Here is a 15732-nt window from a genome sequence, read left to right on the forward strand (position 1 = left end):
TAATAGTTTAGTTGGCAGATAGAGGAGTGTGAAAGCATTTCTGTTCTAAAATTGCAGTCTACATTACTGTTATGTGGCATCCTACAAAGGCAATAGTCCACAAAATGATATATAATGCATTCATAACATACTACAATGGAACCTCGGCACCATTCAGTTTCACATTTTTGTCAAAAAAACAAAGGAAACAAAAATTCAAATTTCAATCTTCTAATGTAACTCCTTAAGTTCAAATGGTTAAATGTTGGGGAAATGCAAGAGGCACTCCATGGTGGTGTACTGGAAGGTTGCACGATGTACTGATGAATAATTGTAAAAGATATATCAATAGTTAAAATAATTGAATAATATATGTTCAGTTTAAACATAACAATTATAATGACCACAATCCACATCACAATAAATGCAACGGCTTTAACTGCAAGAACAATCTCAACTGCAATTCAGAACCATGGATATAAGGTTAGGGAGTGATACCATAAAATTTCCAAAGACTTGTACAATACAATAATCTGATAAGAGTAAATCCCATTCTCCCTCCAAGGTGCAATAAAAATCAAGTTTTTCATTCTGGAGGATGATAAAGCTGCGGTGTGTTTTTGTTTCTCATACAGTTTAATAAAGTTGAAGGTATTCTGGTCCGGCGTGATTAACATTTGAATTATAACGCTCACAGAAATCAGGTGTTCATCCTACTTTGATTTCATTTTTTTCCTTTTGAGTTGAAGGCAATTAAGCACCACTAAAATGGGGCTGAAATTCATGCCAAAAAGCACATTTAAAGCCTGAATCAAATAGAAATACAACCATCACATTTAATGGGGGAAAACCAGCTTCCTATGTATGTTGTTAAACTTGAAATAAAATGCATGAAACTCTGCTATGACAGGACTACAATATTTAGAAACTTAAATGCAGAATTGACATTTTACTCCACTTTAATGCTTCAATTCTACAATATCAACCCAAACAACAAAGATGCCAAATTTTCATAAAAGAAAATTCACTTTTAACTAGATAAATACATATAAATCAAATACACAGAAAAAAATGGCCAACCTATGATGCCAGTAGTACCTGATAACAGCCTTATTGAAACCCTATGATTTCATCAACTAAATGTGCTTCGTTGGTTTCTTGAACGTCCCTAAATCTGAAAAAAAGAATCACAAATATGGTCAATTCAAAAGTACAAAGTGCACAAAAATCCAGAATGTGCAAAATGTTCATAACTTGTTTAATTCCAAGTTACAGTTCAGCCAACAAGTCAGAGGAGTTGGAACTTTCTCACTTCATAAATGAAAGGCCTGAAAGAGATACTAGCTATGACAACATATCTATTATGACTTTAACAGATAATACTTCCCATTGGTAAATAAATTGTCTAAAATAAACAAAATAAAATAAAATAAAATAAAAAAACCTCAGATGCAACACAATGATCATACATAGTCTTCATAACCCTCCTAGTGTTTGTTCCTATTGCTCCTCGTTCATACATACGCAAATATGCAAGTATAATGGTTTTCATTGTATTTCAAGAGATGGGTTGAAAATTTAGTATAAAAATAACAAAATGAATATGACGACTACTCCTTTCAGCTACATCCATCAGCTTTGATCTTGCAAGAAAATGTGATTGCAGGGAAGCAACAAAATATACAGAAAGATTTAATCAGAAGCAAGAATTTCCAATGTTATCTTACTCATATGAAATAGGTATTTGCTGCTAGACTAAGTTATGTTCAGAATACCAGAGGAAGACCTTTACTTAATTAGATTGGATAAGGTTAAAATACTTAGTTAGCCAACAAAATAATGTGAACATATGTCCAGAAGTGGTAAACTAGGGTGGGTGCGTATGAAAAACAAATTCAACATTTTACAGCGACACAGACAATAAAAACAGCATGCTACAACTACATTAACAAACTGACATGTTTTAGGTTTGCGAAAAGGCAATCCTGGTCATTAAAATGAAAAACTAAAAATCACTGTCCTTTCAACACTGATGGTTTGATAACCAATCACCCCTTAGACTTATATAGTAAAACCAGTTAAACATGTACCAGTGCAGTAATAAGGACCTATAAAAAAGTATTGAAAGAAAGATATGCAGTCAACGAGACTATTGAAGAAAATCAACTCTCAAGTTCATTCATACATCCCTTCAAACACTTGGCAGGTGCAGAAAAATTACCACCCAATCGTTCGAAAGAAAAAATCAATTTCAAAAGCTCTGAAAATCTAATAATTGGTATTAAACATTAAAATAAAAACAGCAAAAATACGAATAATTAACGAAACAAATTATAGTTAAAAGGAAAAAAAGACCTTTTATAGAAGTAAGGAGCAAAAGGAAAACCCTGTAACAAAGAAATCAACTCACAAAGTATAGTAACATGGAGAACCAGCGAAAAAACCCTCAACTTAAATTAAAAAAATAATTTAATCATTTTTGTAAAAATAAAAAGAGCCTTTGGGATCACTTGGAGGAGGGAAAATTTACATGTGGTCTGAATTGAAGCAAAATCCCAAATAATTGAGAGCGTCTAATAAGCACGTTTTCATTCCCAAAGCCAAGTGAATAATTCTCATAACTGACGTGGCAAAGTGTTTATGTTAGTCTTATTTGGTGACAAGGAACAACGAAGATTCGTTGAATGTAGAATTGTTTTGTTTTTTTTTTATAAATAATGAATATCATAGGCTAACTTTGACGGTAGAAGTAGCAGATGCACTTGCATACAATTAATCACTTACCCAGAAGAAAAATCAAACTTACGTCATCGAGGTAAAAGACAGAACAAATAGAACCAAACGAATGACAAATTTCAATTAAGCATATCTAATGCCACAAGTGTTATGATCATAGACTAACACCAATAATTTAAAATATCCAAAACGAAGAAAATCTACCGTTGTTCTTACTAAAGTTAAAATTAAATCAATTAAAGAAAAAATGAACAGGGAGATCGGGAGCAAAAAGATTGAGCTTGTAGTTAAAAAAACCATTGGGAATCAAGATTTAGGGTTTATTTCGCAGCTTTTTAAAAAATTAAAAGAATAAATAAATAATATATCAACTTTATGCTTTTAACTTAACGATAAAGTATTGTGTAAGATAAGCATATTGATTTTTATCATAATAATTCTTAATTTTATATTACAAATATTTCCAGGACTATAAAAATCTAGAACCTTTAGAAAATCTAATTCCAGTATTATGCTTCTTAGAGAAATATAAATTTGCTCTTAAACTTTAAGATCTTAGATATGGAAAATGAATTAACTCAAGATGGAACCATTATCTAAGTAAACTACTTAAACTCAGATAAACTTTCACAGACTCTCTTTGATTAAAAAAAAAACATTAATTAAATGTAATTAATGTTAAAATAATGGTGATTAATTTTTGTTTCAAGAAATATTGAGTCAATAACTCTAGCTTTTCACAGATAAAAAAGGTTAACTTGGTTTAACTTTGAGAAAGAAAGATCAAAATCATTTAATTACAATCTTAAATTGATATCCACTAGTTTTCTTATTTTTAAAAATTAAATTTAAAAATAATTGATGAAAATTTTTGTCACATCTAATAATCTGTATAAGATAATAAGTAAAATATGAAAAGTTGTTCTATTTTGCAATATTGAAACTAATCCTTATATATTTTTTGTTTTATGTCATTTGATTTTTTTTTCTCATAAGTAAAGGTTACTTTGTATATTAATTTAGTTTGAGATATTTTTTAATTTAAAATCATTCAATAATTAAGGAAGAAGAAAAATACAATAATTAACTCTTATTCGTGAAATTTTTTATTGTATGTTAACATTAACAATTTCAATAACAGTTTTCTTAAGTACTATTTCAGAAATTATTTCATGTATTAATTCAAATATAGTTATAAAAGATATTCATAATAGATGAGATAGTACATCTTGTGGTTTAAAATATTATTTAATAGAAATTTCATCAAAATCTTATATAGGCAATACACGCTTAATCTATTATATCTTCGTAACTTAGCAAATAATTATAAAAAATTAGTTATATTTTAATTTCATATTTATTTTTTCAGTTTTACGGAAAATATATTTTTCGTTTACGTAGTTAACAAAATACAATCGAACTAAGCGAGAACTAAAATAATATAGCACAAACACAACAATGCTACTACAATGAATAATAGGCAGAACAATGCTAAAAATAGATGTCATAGAATAACAACCATGGTCTCTTCTCACGAAGAGTATACCCCCAAAAAATTACATTGACCTCTTCATATATAATATACACAGAAATTTATGTAGTGGTCAAATCCAACTCGCATGGTAATGTTTTCACATACCAAGGTGCACCAAAAGAATACATTGACCTCATTGATAGGAAAACCAATATGCGTCAAAAAGTTACTGCAGAAATATTCATATACTGTTCCCAAAGGCTCGAGCAACTTTGGATGTTGATCAAGAAATGAAGATATGCAAACAGTGGAGTGTGGTAAAGCATATAGGCATCTCTACAAAATAACACAACTTAATTAATATCTTCACAAAAAGGGATAACCCCTTTTCAAACAAAATCTAGTGGCATTAAATTAAATAGCAGGATATTGTTTAGGGTAATCTAGCGACACAAGTCCTTTCTTTTTTGTTTTTCTGTATAAATCTCTGAAAGAACAAATCTAGTGATATTTTAGTAATTATAAGTTTAAGTAGGAGATAAAAAATAAAGACTTCTGAAATTAATTCGACATTGTTCATTATTTACCATATTTTGCTTCCATTTCCTTATGACATAGCATAGCATGTAAATAATCTCATCTCATATTATGCCTAGTAGTCATTAATACAGTAAAAAAACATACAGTTAAAGCTGCTCCAATTGCCATATGGCTGCAGATATTATTTACTGTTGCGACATATTCTGAAATTTGGCCAACAAGAATACACTTAAAACTGTTTATGCATTATGCATTAAATAACTTCCCGAACAACAAAAGACATCATATTTCTTTGATGATTTAAGTATCACTACTCTAAATGCGGATGGAACTGAGAGTTGGGACTCGTATTGGCTGCAGCAATGAAGAAATAGCAAAATCTAGGATTTATAACATTCTTTAAAGGGATCAAATTTTCCTACCAATAATATCAAAGGGAAAATATAATTTAAAAAGAATATACGTGAAAGCAATCAATAATCACAATTCAACGCGTAAATAAGTTTATGTTCACGCATGTAAACTTGTTTTGTAGTAGACAATACATAAGCACCCTTTATATATGTTTACATATTCAATGTTTAAATACATTTGTACTTTGCATTCAACTTTTAAGATCGCTCTGGAAAACAAAACTTGTGCAAATATTTAGCACCATATTCAAGATTTAAAACCGAGGCCTTTGATTAAATAGGAACAATTTCGCATGTTAATTCACACATGTAATTACATTTAACATCTTAATCCTTATGCTCTTTTTAGGTGATGAGAGGAGTGCAAGTTGCAGAGAATCTAACAAGGCAGCAATTGATATAGGTGATTGTTGCTCCAACAGCATACATTTATTTTTGCCTTCAAAATCTTAAAAGGTTATGCTAAGCATGCTTGAACAACTTCATGCTGAGCCAATGAAAGTACACAGCAACAACAATTATAGGGAGAGTCAATGGCACCAAGAAACAGTAGTACCTGTTATATTTGTCAAAAACAAAATCAGAAAAACAATTAGTTTCTCTTTCTTCCTCAGAGAGAGACAATACTAGTTACAAAATAACAGAAATTGCTTTTACAAAAAATGATAGCAATAGCACAGAATATATTCCATGATATATTTAATTGTCGATGATTGTCAATGATTATCAAACAGGTCAACTTTATTTTTCATATTTTAGTCCGAGTCCAAAAGAGGGTGAAAATTTGGTTGTGGTAGACAGACAGTGGCAAAAGGTAGAACTCCTAACCTAAGGAGTTAATGCATATGAAGCATATACCCAATTAGGAGGATCCAAGCCCTTATGAAAGAAAGAAAGAATCACTTAGGAAGCTAGGACAAACATCATGCTGGACCAAGAGTAAAATGGTACTTCATCAACTACTTCATCATAAAACAACCTCTCTCCTCAAGTCCAACAATTTGTTGGTTCTTCTGATTTGATTATTTCCCTAACAATTTTTTTTTCAAAGCATCATCAGTGAGGCTATTATGCTACCAAATTCACTGCCTTGAGTATCCAAGCTGTTTGGTTTAGGCTGCAATAGAGTATGAAATGTTTCGTGAGACGGTATACATAAACTACCCCTAATCTTGACTCTTAAGTGATTTGCAGCTTTGGGGTGTATTCGAACAACTTTCCATTAGCCATAGACACTTTTCTTATTCTAATATAGATCTAAAAGACAAACTCTTTTTGCCCCTCGGAGATGTATGAAACAAGCAGACTCAAAAGTGGTACAACCTTCAAGCGTTCACTTACCGGATACACAAGTGACAAGAAAGTCAAGAACACAACCTTGTCTAATTTCTTACGACATTCGAGTCATCACCAAACACAAATTTCAAACTAAACAAATCAGATTCATGTCATGAAAGGGACATACAGTAACCGTTTACTGTGTATCATGAACGACATGTTCGTGAGACGCACAATATAACACACTCACTATAATCAGCATATAAAAGAAAACAGCAATTAATGTCAATATTAGGAGCAATCAAATAGTTAATTACCAGTCATTTTGCAGTGCAGAAATGAGGGGAACATGAGAAGGTGGCAAAAGCTTGGAAATCACAGCAACAAAGAAAAACCCAACAAAGAAAACAGAACCAATTGACAGAAACAAGCATGCCCACAATTTTCTCTCATCAAATGAAGCCAACCAACGCATCGCATCACTCAAACTTGACCACAATCAAACACCTCTGAATAGATTTCTGAAAACAAAAACAAGAGAATAAAATATTTGAGCTTCGTTCTATGATTGTAAATTATAAATGGAATTTCATTTATTAAAAAAAAAAAATCAATTCATCCAAGAAAACAGTCATGCTTATTAAAATCGAGTGTTAACTCGTAAAAACTTACGACGACTATACGTTCCCAAAAAATTGCCCCAGTTGAATGGTAAGCAAACTCGGTTTTTGGAGAGGAAATCAGTGGGCTCGCCGAGAACTCGGTAAGCTCCGCCAAACTCGCGAGCTAGTGGTGTTGGCGAGTTCAGAGGGGTATTTTTTAAAACAAAAACGACGACATTCATTGCCGTTTCGCGTGCGAAAATAAACAAAACTCACCGCGATTAGGGTTCGTTCATCTCCTCTACTGCTCGCGGGGTTGGGTTCCTTCTTCTTGTCGTCTATCTGCTTGCGGAAGACTGACACAGCTGCCTCTACTCGCGGACGCTTTCAGGGATCTCTTTCCCTATCCCTACGGAAGGCACTCTTTGTTCACGAGGCGCTGTCGTTCTCTTTGTTCTCCACGTCGTCGTCGTTGTCGCAGTTTGTGACGTCGTCGTCGTCCGGTCATCGGCGTGGTGGCGTGTGGTGATTCTCTTCTAAGGTCACCACATCGCTGCCGCTCCTACCGGCACTGTGGTTCTCTTCTTCCTTTCGGAAGTTTGTGCTCTGCTCTTCGTGCTGGCTCTGCTGTGGGTTTGTTTACTGTTTTCTTCACTACCGTTTTCCAGAAACAATTAATCAGTTAATTCCACCTCTCTAAAAGGAAAGCTAACTAATTATATTTTAAAATTCTTTTATTGTACATTTTTATAATGTAATTAAATTTTATTTAACATTCCTTTATTAAAGGATTAGAAAAAGAAAACCTTTTTTTAAACACTTAATTTTATGTTAGTCGAAATTGTTATAATGATACAAATTAAATTACAATTTATTTTATGATAGTATATAAAATTTTAAAATAAATCTATGTATAATATTTTAATGATTTTGACATATAATTAAAAATATTAAACAAAAAGCTATTATTACTATAAGTAAAATCTAAAGGCACACTCGTATATTCATTTTAATAATTTTGATATATTTTTTCTTAATAAATATTTATAAACGGACATATTTATTTATTATTTTGAATCGAATGATAAAATTATTCTATCACATTTTTAAAAACTTGACTTTCCATTTTAATTCATATAAATGGTTGATTTATTTCAGTATTCTAGTTTTAATTAAAGAAACATGTATAAACAAAATAGGAAAGTAGAGATGTCAATAAAGTCAATTCACTCGATTCAGCATTGGTCCATGTGGATTTGAGAAAAAAAAAATCACAAAGTAAAAGAAAAAAAACATCATTTAAAATAGTTAATAAGGTCAAAAATTAGGTAGATAAAGTCAACCTATAGACTTTTTATTTTAAACATTAAAAAAATAACAAATTGATTAATTTAGAAAAAAATAATAATAATTTCAAAATAACATAGCTTTTTTTTATATTTGGGTAAAATTTAGTTTACAATATAGGTTTCTTATGCTTGAATGTCCGGGAGAAAGTTGAGTGGATGATAGACTTGCAACAACAAAAGGGAGAAAGAAGAGAAGAAAAACAAAAACAAACGAAGGGTTAGAAGAAATAAAAATGAAATATTAATTAAAATATGTAACATTCATTTATGGATTAAACGTCATAATATGTGTGAAAATCTCAGTTCGGTTCTCAAGTTTTGAACGGTTTCAATTAGGTCATAATTTTTGTAAAAATGTACACATTTTACCCCAACCGTTAACTGATCTCAAAGGCGTTAAGTTTAGTTAACGTGGTATGCTGACGTGTTGGCTTAATCCCTTCTTGGTCCTCGTATTTGTGTGAAAATCTCAGTTCGATCCTCAAGTTTTGAACTGTCTCAATTGGGTCATAATTTTTGTAAAAATGCACACATTTTACCCCAATCGCTAACTGATCTCACTGTGCAATAGTTATCTTCTGCAGTGGAATAAATAGCTTAAAGGCTGGTATACATTAACAAGTTGGTTCATTTGCAGAAAAGGCTGTGAGACTGATTGCACTGGTTACGCGAGTTTTCCGGTGACTTTATTTTTTGAGCCGACAAGATAATCTGTGTAAAATCCATGATTCTCAGAGAGATGAATAAAATCCCTAATTCAAATAAACTAAATAATAGACATTGTGCCACGTGAAACACTGCTTATTTTAAAAAATAATTCATATAATTAAATAATACACGTCAGCATGTCCTCTTATTACCACGTCAGCTAAACTTAACGCCGATTCAGATCAGTTAACGATTGGGGTAAAATTTGTGCATTTTTAGAAAAATTATGACCCAATTGAGACAGTTCAAAACTTGAAGACCGAACTGAGATTTTCACACAAATACGAGGACCAAGAAGGGATTAAGCCAACACGTCAGCATACCACGTAAGCTAAACTTAACGTCATTTGAGATTAGTTAATGGTTGGGGTAAAATGTGTGCATTTTTACAAAAATTATGACCCAATTGAGACAATTCAAAACTTGAGGACTGAACTGAGATTTTCACACAAATATTATGACCAAGAAAGGGTTTAAACCTTCATTTATCTGCAAAAGATCCCAAACCTTTAAAATAAAAGATATAAAATACGACAGGGTAATGTTAGTTTGATGAAAAGAAATGCATCTAACTTATTCCAAAATAAAAATCATTATACTTAAGTTAAATGGATTAAATTAAAGAGTTTTTAAGACAATTAGAAAATTTTAGTTTATTTTAATTTAAAAGTTTCAGTTCATTTTTTCAAAAGAGTTTTGATTTTTTACACGTAAAAGCATAAATAAGAAAATATTAGGTTGAATTAATGATATTCTATAAGTAAATATGTGCAAATACAAACTCTGAATGTCTATAATTTATAATAACTAACAAAGAGATATAACTTTTAAATCGTTTACAATTTATCCTTAAAATTATAATAATTTTTTATTGTATTATTATTTTTTTGGAGAAAAACAAAATGGAGAAAACGTAATTAAATTGTGGCAAATAAAATAATAAAAAAAGTTTCGATTGTTTTTTTTTTAACCAAAAGCATGGCAAATAATTCCACAAGGAAATAGAAGGTACTTCTATATATATACAATAAAAGAATATACTTGTAAACATAAAAAAGTTAAAATAATATTAGAATACATCTATACTATTATTTCATTTACAATTTTAAATTATTCTTATAAATTATTTTACTATTTTGTTTTTATATTTTAGATAAATTTTTAAAATTTAATTAACAGCTCGTAATAAAATTATAAAAACTATTTATTTTACATCTTATTTTTTAAAATAATTATTATAAGAACTATTTTTTATTATTGTAAGATAAGTAATGAATTATGAAAATTCTTTCTATTTGCTAATTTGAATCTATTCCTTAGGTCATTTGATTTTTTTTAGATAAAGATTATTTTGTTTTTTAAACTTGAAACCAATCTAGCAAAAATTAAGAAAGAAAGAAAAACTACAAATATAAGTTGGGTATCTTCAATGCATATTTTCAATGGCTTCCAATCCTTCAAGAACTTCTTTCATTGAAGGACGTTGTTTAGGGTCATGCTCTAGGCATTTTAAAGCAAGTTGTGCTAATTCTAATGCAGCTTTGGGTGAATATTGACCCTCTATCTTATCATCCATAATTCTTTTCAACTTTTTTTTGGAAGAGAGATAGGGCTTGGTCCATTCAACCAGGTTCTGCTTCCCTGTTAGCCTTCTTGTGTCAAGTGCCCTCATGCCTGTAAGTATTTCAAGAAGCACTACACCAAATCCATACACATCACTCTTCACATACAAGTGCCCTGTTCAAATATTCGTACAATCCAAAAACATGTTAGTCTGTGGTGGCTCAAAGCATTAGACTTCATTATTCCTCAGGTGTCATTTAAGTAGTTACTTTTGAATATGTGAAATAAAAACAAATAATACTTCCTCAAACCAAATAAACCAGATATAGTTACCTGTTGCGACATATTCTGGTGCAGCATAACCATAGGTGCCCATCACACTGGTAGTTACATGTGACTGTCCCTCAAACGGTTCCAATTTAGCCAAGCCAAAATCTGTGGGAGCTCAAAGCATTAGACTTCATTATTCCTTATTTTTAGTTTACCTTCCCAACTTCATCTTCCCCAAAACATTCATTGCTTTACTATTACTACATTAAGGTCTGTTATTTTTTTAAGGAAACTTTCTCTGTTATTTTGTTTTTGGCATATTTTCGCAAAACAAGTCAGGTGTCATTTAAGTAATTACTTGTGAACATGTGAAATTAAAACAAAAAGTACTTCCTCAAACCAAATAAACCAGATATAATTACCTGTTGTCATATATTCTGGAGCAGCATAACCATCGGTGCCCATGACCGCGGTAGTTGCATGTGATTGTCCCTCAGATGGTCCCAATTTAGCCAACCCAAAGTCTGCTAATTTTGCATTGTAATTCTGTACTATACAAAGCAATAGCTTATCAAAGTTATATGAGGAATTTAGCATTCAATTTAAAAGTATCATCATGTGATATTATTATTCTTCAACTACTCACCGGGTCTATAGTATTGACAGCCTAAGAAAGAGACTATGAGAATGAAGATATTGCATTTTTCAGGTTGTATGTTAAAAGATGGAGTTAAACTGTTTCAGAATGAGTTTGCCTAGTACAACCAATGATGGGTCCAAATTAGTAACAACCCATTCATCAAAATTTCATACTGTATTTGCTTTGGATTCCAAATACGACATACGAACATCAACGAACAAAAACTAACTGACCCCGTCCAGCAGTATATTTGAGGTCTTGAAATCTCTGAATATGACGTTATTTTCGTTGGTATGCAAGAAAGCTAATCCCCGAGCTGCACCGATAACTATTTTAAGCCGGGTGTTCCACGAAAGGGGTTCCATGCCATGATTTCCTGATCAGAAATAAGACAAATAATAAGAAATAAGCTCAAAGTCGAGAGTTGTTTCCTTCAACCTGTTTTAATTGTCATCATTTCATACTTTTGAAGAGATGCCACTCGAGGCTTCCGTTTGGCATGAACTCATACACAAGAAGAAACTGATCCTCGTCCCAACAGTACCCCAATAACCTGATCACATTGGGGTGAGAAAGTCTTCCTAAAACGTTTACCTCAGACTGTATCATCAAACCAACACAAAATGATGTTTAAATAGCAACTCAAGTTGTTCAAGACGTCGGATTTATGGCACGGAAATTAAATGCAATATGACAAGTAAAATAATAACATGATAGAAAAGAACAAGTTCATCTAACTTTACCACATTGTAAAGAAAAGTTTGTATTCAATTGCTAAGATGCATAACATGATAGCAATTACTTTAATGTAAGGGCGGAGGTGTTTCAGTTCATTAAAAATTTAAAGTCAAAGTTTAAAAAATGTAAATGAAAGAGATGAAAATAAAGCGACCTGCCACTGTGTAAACCCTTGAGTACCTCCCGGTTTGAACATTTTGATGGCAACTTCAACTCCAGAGCTTGGTTTGGCGGGGGTGAGGGTGTTCTCATCCAACCATCCCTTGTAAACTCTGCCAAACCCACCTTCACCGACCAATCTGTCGGATTTAAAATTTCCTGTGGCAGATTTCAGCTCCTCAAAACTGAACACCTTCAACTCAGGCCATTTCAGAATTTGGCTATCGGTAAAAGGAAGAGGAGAGCGATCGCTGTAGATGTCTTCTCTCACAGAAAACCGGTACTTTCTGATCTCGGTGGTTGTGGTTTCGGAGATATCGACGATGTTGCCGTGAATGTCTGATGCACCTGAAAACAGAGGAACCGAACCCGTCATGGGAAATTTATAATCGGAGGAAAAGAAGGAAGAAATAATTTCCTGTTTTGGGATGAATTTAGAAAGGGCACAGAAATTTTGATATCTTGCCTGAATAGTGAGGGCGGTTGAGTGAAGAGGAATGAAGTGATGGAGCACCGGAGAAGCAGATTCCCATCTTATGCCGATCAGAAACCTCTGGTTCTGGTCTTGGATTGCCAGCACTTTAATTTGAAGTTGTTCATCCCTCCTGCTTTTAGATCAGACTATAATTTCGCATTCATACTAAATCTAACATTTTTCTAAGTACGAGTAAGTAATCTTCTGCAACAGTTCGGAAAGCTATAACAATATTTTAACAATAAACTTTCCATTTATAAAAAAATTCTAGAGGATGAAGATACGAATTCTTGACTTCCAATTGAATTGATTTTTAGTGTATTGCTTTTGAACTGATACACAAGTTGCCTTTTTTAAAGCAAATGCATATCTCATCAAAGCTTAGTAGTTAAGGAAATAATAAATTATCAAATTTAATACTTAAGGAAAACCGTAGCTCTTCTTTTTTATTTCATTAAGAATAATATAACCTAAAATACATTAAAAAAAATTAAATATTATAAAGAATCAATATGTCTATCTACTACATTTAATAAATTCAATAATTTTTTTTTCTTCTAACATCTTTCCTTACATTAATATATATTATATTAGTTCAATTTAAAATCAAACAACTATTTCTAGTTCGATAACGACTGCTACTTGATCTTTATTCTTGTGATGAATTAATTCAACAATTTGTAAAGACATTTTAAGATACACAATTTCACATTAATATTCTTATTTGATTATTGAGTTATTGTTTCAAAATAAAATTATAGTAACATTTATTTTCTTTAATTGTAATTCTTTATTAACTTTTTTTCAATCATATGACTTGACTAACACACAAGTTGCAGTAATAACGGTTAGATATATTAGCTTTATTTTATATTTATTTTTTATTATCAATTTCTTCTATTGTTATTTTATATTTGTATTTTGGGTTTAGTCCACATTTCTTCTACTATAAATAGAGAACTATAAATATATATTCAACACAAGAGAGAAAGTCTCATACATAGTTTTCACTATATTCAACATAGTATCTAGAACAAAAGGTTCTTTTGAGGAAAAATATTTTGTTGTCTCTGCCACCACACTCGCTACTATTGGTGGCGTCGTCATCTACTGCTGCCGGCAGCGCCATTGCCTATCGTTGTCAATATCGGAATTCTAGTTTCGATTGACGATCACATTGTTTTGGTCGTCTCAGCTAGGCGACTACCATGCCATCGACAATGTCTTCATCAGAGCTCTTATGCGCTCTCAGTGTCTTTTGAAATTGTGGATTTGTTCCCTTTTTCGTCGTGCATGGTGGCATGTCTAGTAGCAATTCAAAGTGTTGAGGTCGCTCGTTTTCTTCTTTTAGGTTCATCGTGCATTTTCGCACGTCTTGTCTCCTCTCAAGTAGCTATTTAGAGTATCTAGGTTGCTTTTCTTCCTTTTTTAGGTGTCTTGATTGGAGAATCTTGAATTTTTATAGTTTCTCTCTCCTGACCTCCCTTTTGTCACCATTGCGTTTGACGCGTTCATATATGTTTTTTCTGTTGTAATAATGTTAGATTATTGCAAAGAAACGTTGCTCATAGTATGCAAACATTCAAATTTTTTAATGTCAATTAATTTTGCAACGTTAAAATCATTGATTGGTTTTAATTTCTTTTATTTATTTTATTTTTTCATAGCTCTATAAATAGAGAGCTCTTCCCCCGTTCCAAAAAACACCAAGTTCAGTCTTTCTCATTCTCCCCTCTTCTTAGTTCCATTCTCTTTTTCCTCTTCTAAAATTATCTTGGGTATAAACTCAGAGTTTCTTGCTAGTTCTGTGATCCTCGAATATTTTCGAGGAGTTCCTGTTGTATCCTGGGAGACTTGCACAATACACAGTAGATAAGTCCTTAAGGATAGTGATCTACACGTCTCAGAAAATTGTGGTTTAAGTTCTGGTCAGCATTTTATTCTACAATCTTAAGGACTTATCAAAAGTCAAAAAGGTATGGAAAACTAATCCTATCTTATTATTGATAATTGCAGTTGTTAATTTTAAATGCTTTGAATGATAATATGATGTTTGTACTCTAATTGAATGATTTATGATGAACAAATTTGAGAATAAAAATTTTTAAGAAAACATATAAGTAATATTTAAGATTGTCATTCAATTAAAATTATGAGGGTTAGGATTATGATTCCCTTATATACTGAGAAATAAATTAAGGGTTATAATGTTAATTAACAGTAGCGGGAGAAGGATACAATAATATTACTTCGAATTATTCATATTATATATATAAATATGTGTAAAAGTTTTTTAATATCTATAACTTATATTAATTAATAAAGAGATGTATTTTTTAATTAATTTTTACATTTATAATATTCATTATTTTTTAATTATATGAAGTAATTTATCCTTAAAATAGTGATGAATATTTTAATTATCTCACTAGTCCAAACCCCAAAGTGAACTTGAAAACCAACCAAAACACCACCAAAATACTATTACCTCTTTCTAAACAGATTTCAACTAATTATTAACTCTAACAAGTCACAATTCACATATAAACAGATTCTAAAATTGAATTTACTCTATATAACCCTTAGCTCAAAAACTCATATACCAAAACCCTCTTATATTGACCAAAAACACCTACTACTTCGCCTAGTTTCATTCTCCTCCATTTTTAACTACATTTAACACAACCAAAACATCACAATGATACCATTCATCATACAATTGGAGTTTAACACAAAATCATTCAACATCAACAATCATCATGAGATCCAATTCACTCACTCAATAAAAATTCACAATAACTAACACTT

At 31.3% G+C, this 15732-nt stretch overlaps 3 protein-coding genes across 13 annotated transcripts in view; all 3 read right to left on the bottom strand.

The window, feature by feature from the left end:
* LOC106769090 (dehydrodolichyl diphosphate synthase 6) overlaps positions 1-2744 on the bottom strand; it is a 7957-nt gene extending 5213 nt beyond the window's left edge. Inside the window, exons 1-4 of one of the 11 annotated variants that reach the window (XM_022782843.1) lie at positions 2335-2503; positions 1234-1307; positions 1078-1153; positions 478-785 (exon numbers count right to left, since the gene is read on the bottom strand). In XM_022782843.1, the coding sequence (XP_022638564.1) occupies positions 478-532 (55 nt within the window). In that variant the 5' untranslated portion in view covers positions 533-785; positions 1078-1153; positions 1234-1307; positions 2335-2503. The other 10 variants (XM_022782845.1, XM_022782844.1, XM_022782840.1 and 7 more) reach the window with 10 other exon arrangements.
* A 2531-nt stretch (positions 2745-5275) lies between these two features.
* LOC106767299 lies at positions 5276-7701 on the bottom strand. The gene is made up of 3 exons (XM_014652155.2): positions 7299-7701; positions 6738-6941; positions 5276-5698 (listed from the first exon to the last, which is right to left on the bottom strand). Exons 2-3 carry the CDS (start codon positions 6893-6895, stop codon positions 5605-5607), a joined length of 252 nt encoding a protein of 83 aa, XP_014507641.1. The 5' UTR covers positions 6896-6941; positions 7299-7701; the 3' UTR covers positions 5276-5604.
* Positions 7702-10385: 2684 nt separating this feature from the next.
* LOC106766771 (probable serine/threonine-protein kinase PIX13) lies at positions 10386-13237 on the bottom strand. The gene is made up of 7 exons (XM_014651520.2): positions 12916-13237; positions 12445-12797; positions 12017-12152; positions 11786-11928; positions 11335-11458; positions 10976-11077; positions 10386-10816 (listed from the first exon to the last, which is right to left on the bottom strand). Exons 1-7 carry the CDS (start codon positions 12980-12982, stop codon positions 10506-10508), a joined length of 1236 nt encoding a protein of 411 aa, XP_014507006.1. The 5' UTR covers positions 12983-13237; the 3' UTR covers positions 10386-10505.
* Between the last annotated feature and the right edge of the window lie 2495 nt (positions 13238-15732).

This window comes from Vigna radiata, chromosome 7 (assembly GCF_000741045.1).
Source record: "Vigna radiata var. radiata cultivar VC1973A chromosome 7, Vradiata_ver6, whole genome shotgun sequence".
In the NCBI taxonomy this organism is placed as follows: domain Eukaryota; kingdom Viridiplantae; phylum Streptophyta; class Magnoliopsida; order Fabales; family Fabaceae; genus Vigna; species Vigna radiata.